This window comes from Lepidochelys kempii, chromosome 4, assembly GCF_965140285.1.
Source record: "Lepidochelys kempii isolate rLepKem1 chromosome 4, rLepKem1.hap1, whole genome shotgun sequence".
Lineage (NCBI taxonomy): Eukaryota > Metazoa > Chordata > Testudines > Cheloniidae > Lepidochelys > Lepidochelys kempii.
Window position 1 is genome coordinate 125,941,480 of NC_136383.1, and position 13,440 is coordinate 125,954,919.

Below are 13,440 nucleotides of genomic sequence, written 5' to 3' on the forward strand. Positions count from 1 at the left end.
GCTATCATATCCTCCCTTAGTCATCTTTTTTGTAAACTGAACAGTCCTAATCTTTTTAGTCTCTCCTCGTAGGGAAGCTGTTCCACTCCCTTTACCATTTTTGTTGCCCTTCTCTGAACCTTTTCCAGTTCCAGTGTATCCTTTTTGAGATGTGGCAACCAGAACTGGACACAGTATTTATGGTATGGGCAAACCATGGATTTACATTATGGTATGTTCTGTCTTATTTTCTATCCCCTTCCTAAAAATTCTGTTGCACTAATTTAGATGAGATAAATGGACCAAAGGTGTTAACATAACCCAAACACTATCCAATATTAAACAGAGTTAAACAATCTCCTGGGTTGGTTATACAGAGACCTCAGCCTGACTACCATGGCAAATGCAACATTAAAAATCCTTTACATCTTTAATAAAAAATAAAGACAAGGGAAAACAGTTACAGAATTTGAAATGTTAAGTTTTAAATAAGGCTTTCATTTTAACATTGTTCCTTGTTCCCTTTCCCTTTATGTGGAAAGTTTTTAGAAGGAAGCCCCCCTTGTTTGACAGTCTCTTAGATGGTAATAACAGTCCTTCTGGAGGGAAAGATAAGTTAGCTGAAATGGGCGGGAGCTGTTGTTAAAGTCCAATCCCTTTCATCCCAGTTGGTGCTTGGGATTCAGCGAGAGCTGGTAGACGCGTGATGTCATCCAGGCCCCTCGATCCGGCCCGGTCTAGTCAGGACATCCATTGAGGATAGCTGGGGGCAGCTATAATGGTGATGCTTGCTTCAGTAGTTTCCGTGTGTTCTTCCTTTAAGGACTCACAAAAGGAACAGTAGTTCTCCATGCATTTCACCATCTTTTATCCTCAAAACACCCCCTCTGAGATAGGGAAGCATTACATCCCTATTTTACAGATGGTGAACTGAGACAATGACTTTCCCAACGTCATGAAGGAGGGCCGTGGCAGAGCAGGGACACGAACTCTTATTTCCCATATCCTAAGCCAGTGCCCTCGACAATTCTTTCCTGCTGTATGACAATCGCTCAGCTTCTAATCACCTGGATAGCATTCAAACACAGGACTTTGCCTATGCCAGCAGATGAAACATTTAAGTGGTTGATTCAACTAATCCAGTGTTGATCATAATTTGTTCTTGTCTATGCTTACAGGTAAATTGCATTATTGTCAAGTCAGCTGGGCTAACTGACAAAATTATTTCCTAGTGTAGTCAAGGCCTGAGAGATTCCAAAATCCCAATGAAATATCTGGAACTTTAGTTGTGATTTAGTTAGCTTCTAAATACTTGTACCACAGAGAAAAAGGAAAAGTCTCCCAAGCTGCAAACCACTTCAAGATAAACGATCAAGATTCAGTATTAATTGCTTTCCAAATGGTGCTTGCACATGTCAAGATATGTATTTGCCAAAGTTGTAAATTAGCTATTGTCAGATCTGGTCAGTAGCTAGACTGAAGATTTTTAATTCCTTTAATACTTCGAAGAGCACCTGAAACAGGCAAGAGCAGACTAAGCCAACACCATTCAGAGCAGGAGAAAATTCTGATTCAGTATTTTATCAAAAACTCGTATGTAGTACCCATGAAAATACAACTTTAAATGTCACATCCCTCCCTCCTTCCTGACTTGCTCAGCACTTCATCCCCCGACCTTGAAGCCTTGTGTTCAATGCTCCATTCACCCTGCTTGAGATGCAGCCATAGCAAGTAAAGTGCCCATCAGACATGTGAACTCCATTTCTATCCTACAGAAATGAAGTGGTTGAACAGACTTTGTTTAAGCACAAGCAATTCACTGCTTTCAAACTAGCTCTGCAGAATCACTTTAAAAACCCTCACACTTTTGCTCCACAGTAGTGCTCTTCTAAACCATTTCAACTGCAATGCATTATGGATACCTATCCCACAGTTCATGGCACAACTCCCAGAAGCAGTGGGTCTGGAAGATCTGAAAAGGCCACAGATGCACTGTGGGATGATAACAGGAGGACTAAGTTATTTCAGCAACTTCACATTGGTACTAAAACTATTCAGACTGAAAAAAGAAAAGGAGTACTTGTGGCACCTTAGAGACTAACCAATTTATTTGAGCATGAGCTTTCGTGAGCTACAGCTCACTTCATCAGATGTTTACCGTGGAAACTGCAGCAGACTTTATATACACACTGTGTGTATATAAAGTCTGCTGCAGTTTCCACGGTAAACATCTGATGAAGTGAGCTGTAGCTCACGAAAGCTCATGCTCAAATAAATTGGTTAGTCTCTAAGGTGCCACAAGTACTCCTTTTCTTTTTGCGAATACAGACTAACACGGCTGTTCCTCTGAATTCAGACTGAAGCGATTCTTAGACCTGTTGAAAGTAAGTCTCCTCCCATTGGTTTCTGAATGCATGTCAACTGTTAGGAATCCTTTTGTATGTGGGGATGGCATTTTTACAGGCATTCTAGAGGCAGGATGGTGCTTAAATGGTAAACTTTTTGAGTTCAGACCAGGCTCAAGAGAAATCCTTGCTGAAGGCAAACTTTAAACAGCCTCTTCTGTTGACACCAAAGTGTAAAAATTGTATCCGTCCACTAGGAAAGGAAAATATCTGAGCATTTTAATTAGAATAAGTACAAGCCATCAAGCTTGTTCCATTTAATGTAAATTCCAAGTAATCAAATTGTTAAATGCATTCAATTATGTACAGCCACGTCTTTGCTAAAATTCATGTTCATCATCAAATATTAATAAGTTACTAGAAGAAGTTGACACTAATTAAAAAATAGCCCCAGTAAAAATGTAGAGCACAATATTTTAGTTTGAATATAAAGGCTTTTGAGAAATGATTTGTATAGCTGCAGTCCTGTTAATTCTCCTCTTTGGTTCTCTGTTTTCTTGCAACTTAATTCAATGCATAGTTAAACTGGTTTGCAAACTTCTCATGCTTCTTCCGGTCTATTCGATTCATTGCTTTCGCCACCCGTTTTATGGCCTCTCTGTAAGAAAAAGCAAGACGTGGATGAAAACAAGTTAACAGCTAAGTTGATTCTATATGTAGAGTCATGGGAAATGTTTATTAATGTTAGCAAAAAAATGGAGCGGGGTATGATTAATCACTAATCAGACCTCTGAGCACTGCACTGATGAGGCAGAACAAATCTGTCATGTTAACTAAATTAGCTGCAACAATACAAATAGTTTAAATTCAACAGTGGCTTTATTAACAGGAGTAAACAAATTAAACTCTTTCAGTTTAATGGTTGTACACTCTACCCTCATTACAGCACCATCCTTGGTAGACAAACCTTTGAAGTGGGATTTTCAAAAGCACTTAAACGGCTCAGGGGCACAAGTCTCATTAGTTTTCAATCAGACTTGTGCTCTGAAGGCACTTCTGCAAGATCCCACCTTTGAAATTCTAGAGAATATGCTTTTAGAAAAGGGAGAGACTATGCAATGCAGAATCAAGAAGTCTTGTCACAAAGAAATTTCTTAGAGTAGTTTTTCTTATCAAAAGAACATTTACTCTACAATACCAGAACTCAAAACTAGATGAATATTTTATTTAGAGATGCCTTTTAAAGGGCTTGCTGTTCAATTAAAAAGACACACTTTATTGCAACCTTCCCTTCAAAGGTTCCCCAAACGTTTTACTACTATATAAAGAAAAGGAATTTCTTCACTCCTCCCCCATCCCACTTCTAGGATGGAATATGGCAGCTATTTAACTCTCACAAACACTACAATACCTTAAAAGAAAGTGGAGAATAATACCTTGTAAATAAACGGTTATCTCTGTGACATTACGCCCCATATTCTTCACAGAAATGTTATGATATGAATATGGCGTAACTAAGATGTTTTATGCAAGGTGGGTCATGTGAGGTATCACTGGAAAGGTTATGATTTACTGACTGTGATTATCTAATTTATATGCATGTATCATTTCTGTATCTGAAGCTAGAAATATTGACTATGTAATAATTACAACTGTGTTTTCACCTGGAGAACGTCCACCAGACAGTATGCAAACAGCCTGGATGGGCCTGAGAAGTTTCCTGGGCTGCTGCTTTGACACTGCAGGGTCAGGTGATCATGTCACCTGGTACTGGACATCATTTTGGACTTCTGATATTTTGCCACTGAAATGGGGTGGGGGTCAAGCTAGGAAACAAAGGAATCCCACCATATGTAAATCGTATTTAAGGCTGGAGAGTGAGTTAATCTTGGTTCTTCTCCACTTCCTCCCCACCCGAGAAGGAAGACTGCTGAAAACATCTGAAGAAACAAAGGAACTAAACTTTTTGGAGGGGGGGGGGAAGAGAGGGGCTGAGCCCAGGCTGGGAATGGCATCTGGCTCATGAAGGATATACCTGGAATTTTAAGCTGTAAACAAGAGCTATCTGTCCACAAAGAAATTCTGCAACCTGCTTAAAACAACATTTAGGGTGAGAATTTATTATTTGTAGTCAGTATTCTTTAGTGTATCAAGCTTAATTTGCATGTTTTGTTTTATTTGCTCAGTAATGTGCTTTGTTCTGTTTGCTATCCCTTATAATCACTTAAAATTTATCTTTTATACTTAATAAACTTGGTTTTTGTTCTAAAATCCAGTTTGTGCAATTCATAACTGGGTGGGGGGCAAAAAGCTGTGCATATCTTCCTACACATTGAGGAAGGGAGCGAATTTCATGAGCTTACGCTGTAACAGATCTCTACACAGCACAAGACAATATCATTTCGGGTTTATACTTCAGAGGGTGTGTGCACCAGAGTGCTGGGCAATTCCCTGAGCTGAGTCCTCCTACACAGAACTGATTGCAGACTCTGTGTGATTCTACAGCTGGGTGTGTGTGAGCGCATCTCGTGCACAGTTCTTGGAGAACTTTTTCCCTCGGTGGCACCAGTTGAGGCAGCTCTGTTGCCATACACCACTGTGTGCTGGTATGAGAGGACAGAGCTGCCCCGACCCCCTCAGTTCCTTCATACTGGATAAACTCCAATAGCGAGAGGATGGAGGGTCGTGGAATGGACATGTGTAACATCTCAAAAAAACCAAAACCAGTTACAGAAAGGTAGGTAAAGTTTTTTCTTCTTTGAGTGCTTGTATGTGTCCATTCCCATATAGGTGATAAACATGGAGGTGAAGGTCAGAGTCTACCTGAACAGCAATATTAGGACAACCCGTCTGAAACTGGCATTGTCCTTGAACTGATGGGAAATGGCATAATGAGAAGCAAAAGTGTGCACTGATGACCAAGTTGATGCTTTACAAATGTCCATGATCAACCCTTGCTCCAAGAAAGCTGCTGAAGTTGCCTGCGCTCTAGTACAACGTGTCAATACTCTATCTGTTGGGGTTATATTAGCCTATTGGTAGCATAAATGAATGCATGAAGAGATACAGGATGAGATTCTCTGAGTGTACACTGGTTGGCCCATTATGTGTAGAGTTTGTTGGATGGGATGGAGCAGGTGGCCATGGTCCTGAGAAATCACATCTGGATCCAGTGGGAGTGACAGCAGAGGCTTGATTAACAAGGTCAGTAGGGTCAAAAATGATCAGGGGTATGGAACAGCTTCTGTATGAGAAGGAATTAAAAAGTGACTTTTCAGCTCGGAAAAGAGAGCTGACTAAGGGTGGGGATATGATAAGAGGTCTATAAAGTGTGATAGGGTCGGGCCGGATGGCTACAGGAGAGTGATAGACGGGAGATATGTTAGCCCCAGGTTAAATAGGTCCCTTTTCCCTCGGTAGGGTAACAGGGAAGGTTCCAGAATAATCAGGAAGCTTCTGGAAACAATTAAGACAGACAGGCTGATTAGAACACCTGCAGCCAATCAAGAAGCTCCTAGAATCAATTAAGACAGGCTAATCAGGGCACCTGGGTTTAAAAAGGAGCTCACTTCAGTTTGTGGCATGTGTGAGGAGCTGGGAGCAAGAGGCACTAGGAGCTGAGAGTGAGAACACATACTGTTGGAGGACTGAGGAGTACAAGCATTATCAGACACCAGGAGGAAGGTCCTATGGTGAGGATAAAAAAGGTGTTGGGAGGAGGCCATGGGAAAGTAGCCCAGGGCGTTGTAGCTGTCGCACAGCTGTTCCAGGAGGCACTCTAGACAGCTGCATTCCACAGGGCCCTGGGCTGGAACCCGGAATAGAGGGCGGGCCCGGGTTCCCCCCAAACCTCCCAACTCCTGGTCAGACACAGGAGAAGTTGACCTGGACTGTGGGTTTACAAAAACAGCCAAACTGAGGGCTGCCATGAATCTCCGAGGCGAGCAAATCCGCCAATAAGTGCAAGACCCACCAAGGTAGAGGAGGAACTTTGTCACAAAAGTCTTCACTAGTGAGGAGAAAGTGAATAAGGAAATGTTATTTATTCTCTCTCATAACACAAGAACTAGGGGTCACCAAATGAAATTAATAGGCAGCAGGTTTAAAAAACAAACAAAAGGAAGTACTTCTTCACACAAGGCACAGTCAACCTGTGGAACTCTTTGCCACAGGATGTTGTGAAGGCCAAAAATATAACAGGGTTAAAATAAGAAGTAGATAGGTTAATGGAGAATAGGTCCATCAATGGCTATTCAGCAGGATGGCCAGGGATGGAACACCATGCTCTGATAGTCCCTAGCCTCTGTTTGCCAGGAGCTTGGAGTGGATGACAGGGGATGGATCACTCAGTGATTGTTCTGTTCTGTTCATTCCCTCTGAAGCACCTGGCATTGTCCACTGTCAGAAGACAGGATACTGGGCTAGATGGACCATTGATCTGACCCAGTATGGCCAGTCTTATATCATGAACCAGCACTGTTGGGGCCATACTAGTGCTATAAGAATGACACAAGAGTGGTCCTTTTTTTTTTTTTTTTTTTTTTTTTTTACTTTGAACAACATTCTGGATAGCCAGGGAATAGGAGGGAACATGTACAGGAGGGGGTCCTTCCAGGTTAGCATCTGTCAATGAGCCTGGGCTGAGACCTCCCCAGGAACAAAATGGATGGCATTTTCTGTTGGGCTTTGTTGCACACATGTCCACCTGGGGAGTCCCCCAGAGTTGGAAGATGGATCTGGTGATGCCAGAGTATAAAGCCCACTTGTGACTGAAGAAGGTCCTGCTCAGATGATCTACTAATATGTTCTGCTTCCATAGAAGGTAAGCAGCCCTGAGATTAACTGAATTGGTTATGCAAAAGGCACAGAGCTGAATTGCTTTTTGGCATAACTGGGTTGACTGTGCTCCTCCCTGTCTATGTAAAACATAGCCGCAGAGTTGACTGTTAGAATTAACAAGTGCTCTCCTACTATAAGTAGGAGAAAAGCAGAACATACTAGTTGTACCGCTCTTAACTACCTGGCATTTATATGACCTATTAGATCTTGAGATGATCAGAAACCTTGAGTCTGCGGGGACCCCATATAAGTCTCCCATCCCAGGGCTGGCATGTCTGTGCCTAGAGTAAGGACTGGCAGCAGGGGGATAAAGGGGACCTCCACTGAGGCTTTCAGAGGGTCCACCCACCCATCCAGAGACAACAAAACTGACACTCAAACCACCCTGTCCAAATGGCAACTTGTGTCATACACCGACACTAGTCATGTTTGCAGCTTTCTGAGATGCAGCCTGGTGTGTTCAGCCTCATAGATACACACGGCCTTGTGACTCAGGAGACTGAGGCAGCTGCGTGTCATGGCGAGAGGATATGCTTCAGTCACAGTACTAAGCCTTGTAGTGTTTCTAACCTGGATTTTGATAGCAAGGCCTTGGCCTCTGTTAAACTGTATCATCTGTACCATTTTTAGAATTGATTTGTCCCAATTTACTAGGAGCATAAATGGTGGATTGAATGTGGACAGGATGGTGGATACACGGGATAATACCTGAGCCTCGGACCAACTTCTGATCCACCAGTCACCCAGGTGTGGAAAGACATGGACTCCTGATTTGTGTAGATAAGCTGCTACCACAGCCACACATCGTGCAAAACCACGCAGCAGCTGAGATACCAAATGGGAGCATCATGAATTAATAATACAACCCATTTGCCACAAAGCTGAGAAGCTTCTGATGGTTATCATATTGCAACATGGGAGTAAGTGTCCTTTAAGGTGAAGGCAAGCGGACCAGTTCCCCTGTTCCAGGAGGGGAATAATCGATGCTAGAGTAACCATGTAGGTTCTTCAGGAATTTGTTCAGTACTCTCAGATGTAAAATAGGCCTAAGACCTTCTTTTGCTTTGGGGGTAAAGAACTTGTGGGAACAGAAACCTTTCTCACTGAGGCCCAACAGGACTTTCTCTATGGCCCCTGCCTGAAGAAGCAACTGGACCTCCTGTTGGATAGTGCAGTAAGAGTGGTCCCTGAAGAGGCCTGGGGAAGGAGGATGGGAAAGAGGGATAGAAATGAACTGGCAGGAATATCCCAGTTCTACTGTGCTTAAGACCCTCTGATCTGATGTTACATGGGCCAAAGAACGTAGAAAGTGGGAAAAGCGATTTGCAAACAAAAAAAGGTAACAGATAGAACTACGGTAACTGGTATGCTGCCCTCCACCAACACATCGGAATGTCTGTTGGAGGCGGTGGCTGGACAGGATGTGCCCACTGATGCTAAAGCGAAGGACAGTTGATGTCATAGTCACCTATAACTCCTTCCCTTTTTCTTCAGCAGATCTTGAGACTGGGCAATAAAACCCTGGTGTCTGCATGGGAAGTTGAGGAGGAAACTGTTTTCTCTGTCGCCAGAGTACAGATTCCAAAATATATTAATGCTGCCCTGGAATCTTTTAAGCTATAGAGCCTATCATCAGTCTTATCTGAAAAAAAAGAGGGACCACTGAAAGGGAAGTCCAGGATGGTCTGCTCAACTTCTGTGGGGAGCCTAAATGACTGTAACCATAAATATCTCACAGAAATGGCTGATGCCATGGTACGAGCCATTGTGTCTGTGCCCTCCAAAAACTGTTCTGGAAAGCAGTTCTGGCGACTAGCTTGCCTTTATCCTGCCACTACTGCAAATTCCTGCCGACAGTCCTCTGGTAACTTGTTTAAATTTTACGTTATCCAAGAGAGTGAAGTCATAATGGCTCAGGAGTGCCTGACAGCTTGCAATTCTAAGTTGCAGACTCCCTGTAGAATAAAATTTGCATCCAAACAAGTCCAGCCTCTTCAAATCTTTGCCTTTTGGTGTCGATGCTTGATGTCCTTGTCTCTCCTGTTTGTTAGCAGCAGTTAGCAGGATGAGAGTACAGATGCTCATACCTCTTAGCAGGGACATAGTACTTCCTTTCGCTTTGCTGGGGGTGGGTGGGTGGGGAGGGGAAAAGAGTAAGGAGAATGGTATCTGCCGGACAGCCTTGTGTGGCTCCACAATGGCTTTGCTAATCAGTAGAGCCACACTGGCAGAAGCTGCCAGTACCAGAACGTCCACGATCTTGTGAGAGCTTTCATGTACCTCCTCTGCCTGAATGTCAAGAACAGAGCCTCCCCTTCTCAATAGATCCTGATGAGCAGTGGGGTCCTCTGGCAGTGGAGAATTGCTTGCCACGTCCATAGCCTTGTTTGACAACAAGGAAGAGGACACCACAGGATTCTGACGTAGGGGCTACTCCATGACTTGTGGTGGGGAAGCCAACTGAGTGACTTCTGGCTTCTCAATACTGAGATAGTACCAGGTTGCGGAGAATGCTGCTCTCACTGCCGATGTCACTGGATTGCTCTTGATGACAAGGAATAAGATGGTTGTCGGGAGGCCCTAGTGGGAGGAGTGAGGCCCAGTGTCCAGAAAGGCCACTGATATGGGCCTGGGACCTATCCTTGACTGGACCATTGCCCCTTAAGGGAAGGCCAGTGCTGCAACTGTTGCATGACCCATGGTCCCCAAATCTCTAATGGAAGGTATGCCCTCTGTCTTGGATGGGGCACAGATGAATGTATCTCTGAGTTTCAAAAAGAAAGAATTCGAAATGTCTGACAACAGTGGGGGAGGGGGGCAGAACCAGCTGAGACTTGGGGATAAGTCACCCAAATCTGGAGATGGCAGTACTGGGGATATCATTGGAGGCTTGCCTTTCTATTACACTGGCCTTTATAGAAGCTTGGCAGATAACGGTACTGTGCGTCCCTGATGCAGGCGCTGTAGGCATCGCGACTGATTGTAAACCTTTATGTACTTCCAGGGATACTGATATTGAGAGGCTAAGCAAGTCCCTTGCGGATGGTTGGGAGTGACAATGACTGATGGCTCTGCCACAGAGATCTTCAGGGGCACCCTCAACAGACTTCACACAGGCTCCGGAGGCAGCGATCCCTTTTTAGCTGAAGAATGCTCCAGTGAGTGACTCTTGACAAAATGTCTCGTAGAGGCTCTGCCTCTATTTGGCTTTGGCACGGACACACCCAAGTGAAATACCAAGCTTAAAGAATGGACGAAGGAGCTGCAGACATCTCCAGTGCACTCCATACCGAAGCTGATGTACTTGGGGTGCTCTCCAAGTGAGATGAATCTGATGGAGGGTGAAGTGCTGCATGAGTAAACACCTGAGGCTCGCTACTTTCTTTGAATGGGGCTTAAATCCCTTACAAATGTGACATCTGTCACTTATGTGGGATTCTCCCAAACATTTGTCACTGACCGGCATAGGTTTAGCACAAGTCCTGCAGGACTTAAAATCTGAGTGAGTGTGGCATCGTTCTGGTACGAATCCCAGTACCAAAAGATGAAAAACTGTTCCAAAAAGACCTAAGACTAAAATATATTGCTAAAACTAACTTCAGCTTAACAAATTCCTAACAACAACAATATAAGATAGGAGTGAGAGAAGCACTTATGACAAGTCTGAGATTGCTTCGACAGCCATCAATGGGAGTAAGAAGGAACTGAATGGGTTGGGGGCAGATCCACCCTCTTCTACCAGCACGCAGTGGTGTGTGGGGGATAAATGGCACTCAGGCCACCCTGACGAGTACCTCTGAGAGAAAAGAGTTCTCCGGCAACTGTGCACGTGGCGTGCACACCCAGCCACAGTGAATGGACATGTGCAAGCACTCAAAGAAGTGTATCTAGCAAGGTAAATTCATGTAGGCAGGATGGATAATTGTCCACAACTCAAGCTAGCCAGGACAGTACAGCTAACACCTCTATACTTGCAAGAAGTAGAATGGGATCTTTAGTGACTGCTGGTGGCCAGGACCAATGTTTCATGCCTGGAGTGGTGCCTGCTGTGTACAAGCAGTCTCCTTCTCCCCCACGCTCTCCTGTCTTGAGTTAAATCCCTGTTCTTTTTAAAATAAACCTACTTTTATGTTATCAGATGTCCTCAAGTGCTGTGCCGTTTACAGAAGCAGTTGCATAAGGTAAAACTGGTAAGCCAGGGACACTGCACCTCTGGATACAGAGGATTTGGGATTTCTGTGAGTAGCCAGTGTCAGGGGCTGGATATCACAGGGGAATGATTCAAAGGGACTCAGGGAATGGCATACACCTATTGTTGACCTGCAAGGTGAAGTTAGGGCTGGCAAAGCCCAGAGAAAAGTGCTTGAGTGACTGAAAGGCTGGTGGTAGCAGGGAACTGATACACAGCTACAAGAAAGACTTCCTCACTCTGGAGGCAGGAGGTAACAAGGTGATTTGCAGTCCGAGGTGCCTTGAGAACCATCACAGTCACATACTGCGTGCTAGAATACGTACTCTCTCCAGAATGTATTTCTATCTCAAAGCCATGACAAGGGCTCCTAGTACTATGGTAATACAAATAATAATGAAAGGTGAGGGTGACAGCAGGATGTGTTGTAGAACCAGGGCCTGGTCTCCAAGGTGCTCATTGAACTCAATGAATAAAGGGCACCCAACGTTTTGCAGGGTCACATCTTAGTATTATTCTGTTCTATCTGGGTTTTTATACCAAAACTATCTCCATGGTAGCTGAGCACCATGAGACACACTTTAATTGCCCCTGTATAACTAACTGCTTCACTCTGAAAACCATTTTGAAACCTCTGAAAACAGAAGAAACTTCTTAATACTGCTTTTAAATGGACAGGGTAAAGATCTTCTCAGCAGCAGTTGTAACAGACGTCAATATTCTGAAATAAACACCTTGAAAGTAGTGTCCCTTTAACAAAAACTCTACCAGCAAAGTTAACAAGGATTGTAGCTCTGTTCTTGCCAGAAGAAGAAAAATGGGATCATGGTTTTGCACTTCAAATATTATCTAATTGGTAGGAGAAAAGTGAGTCTTTAGCACTGCACAGTGGCCTTGACACTTTCATGTCATGTAGGTTTTACATTAGCACCACTGGGTTGTGCGATACTGTAAATGAAATGAGATCCCACTCTGACGATTTGTGTGCAATTTCACTTAACTTTATTGGCAGACTAGAGCCTGGGTTTATCACCTGTACATTTCACGTAATTTGGGGTTGTTATAAAGAGCCAAGGTTATCATCTTGTTTAGTGCTGCAAACCATGAAACCTATTAAAACATGACAGATTCGATTCCCCACGCCTGGCACAAACACACACTCCAAATCATTAGCACGAAGCACAGTAAACTAAAAACAGCTTTTTAAATTTATTTTGTAAAGGCTGATGTGAAATTCTGATTAGCAGAACTTTATGGCTTATTAACCCCTCAGGCGAAGACCAGATAATATGAGAATCTCATAGAAAATGTGCCATTTTTTGACCAAAAGCCAGAAAAGCAATGTAGATTTTTTTTTTTAAGTTATAATACCCATTGCATCAAACAAGGAAAAATGCAGAATTTTAAAACAAATGCTGTCCCTTCGATGGTGTTTAACTAACACAGTCTGATGTTCAGGACATCATAGTCCGGGATCAGTGGTTTTGTGGTACTCTGCCTCTTGAATTGATAACTTGGTTACTGTTTCACTTGCATTGGTCACACCAGTCAGGGTCTGAAAGTTTCTAGGCACATACAACTGCTATCCTGTTTGAAACATGCTGAAGTTTCTCTCTCCAAGTTCTTATATAGTACCCATCATCACAGTATCAGAATGCCTCACAAGAGAATAATCTCTGTAAAAAGACAAAGGTCTGACTTCATCCTTAACAAGTCTAAAACTAAGTAAACAGGTCTGTAAGTCAGGATGATGGGATGCAGCCTTCCATTGGAAGTCTATGACAGCAGAGAGACCTCCCTTGTTTGTGGGCATGTCTTCAATGTAGTGTTAGCTCAAGTTACTGACACTCAAGTTAACTTCCTTCGAGTTAGCCTAGCTGGAGTGAGAGCTGTAGATGCAGACAGTAAGTGAACATGATCATGACCAATCTTTAAATATATATGCGCAGATACATACATATACATACACATAAATACATCCATGCACATATTACTTATTTTGGCATCCCTTACTAATTTGCTCTCTTTAAAGAGCAATGTGCCAGCCCATACTCCCTCATCCAGACAGTTTCCTATGCAGTTGGCAAA

General features: G+C 43.4%; 1 protein-coding gene across 2 annotated transcripts in view; it reads right to left on the bottom strand.

Annotated features, from left to right (window-relative positions):
- Positions 1 to 2,307: 2,307 nt before the first annotated feature.
- UVSSA (UV stimulated scaffold protein A) overlaps positions 2,308 to 13,440 on the bottom strand; it is a 93,553-nt gene continuing 82,420 nt past the window's right edge. For both annotated transcript variants that reach the window (XM_073342783.2, XM_073342784.2), the window contains exon 14: positions 2,308 to 2,982. In XM_073342783.2, coding sequence (XP_073198884.2) covers positions 2,889 to 2,982 — 94 coding nt within the window. In that variant the 3' untranslated portion in view covers positions 2,308 to 2,888. The remainder of the gene's footprint in view (positions 2,983 to 13,440) is intronic.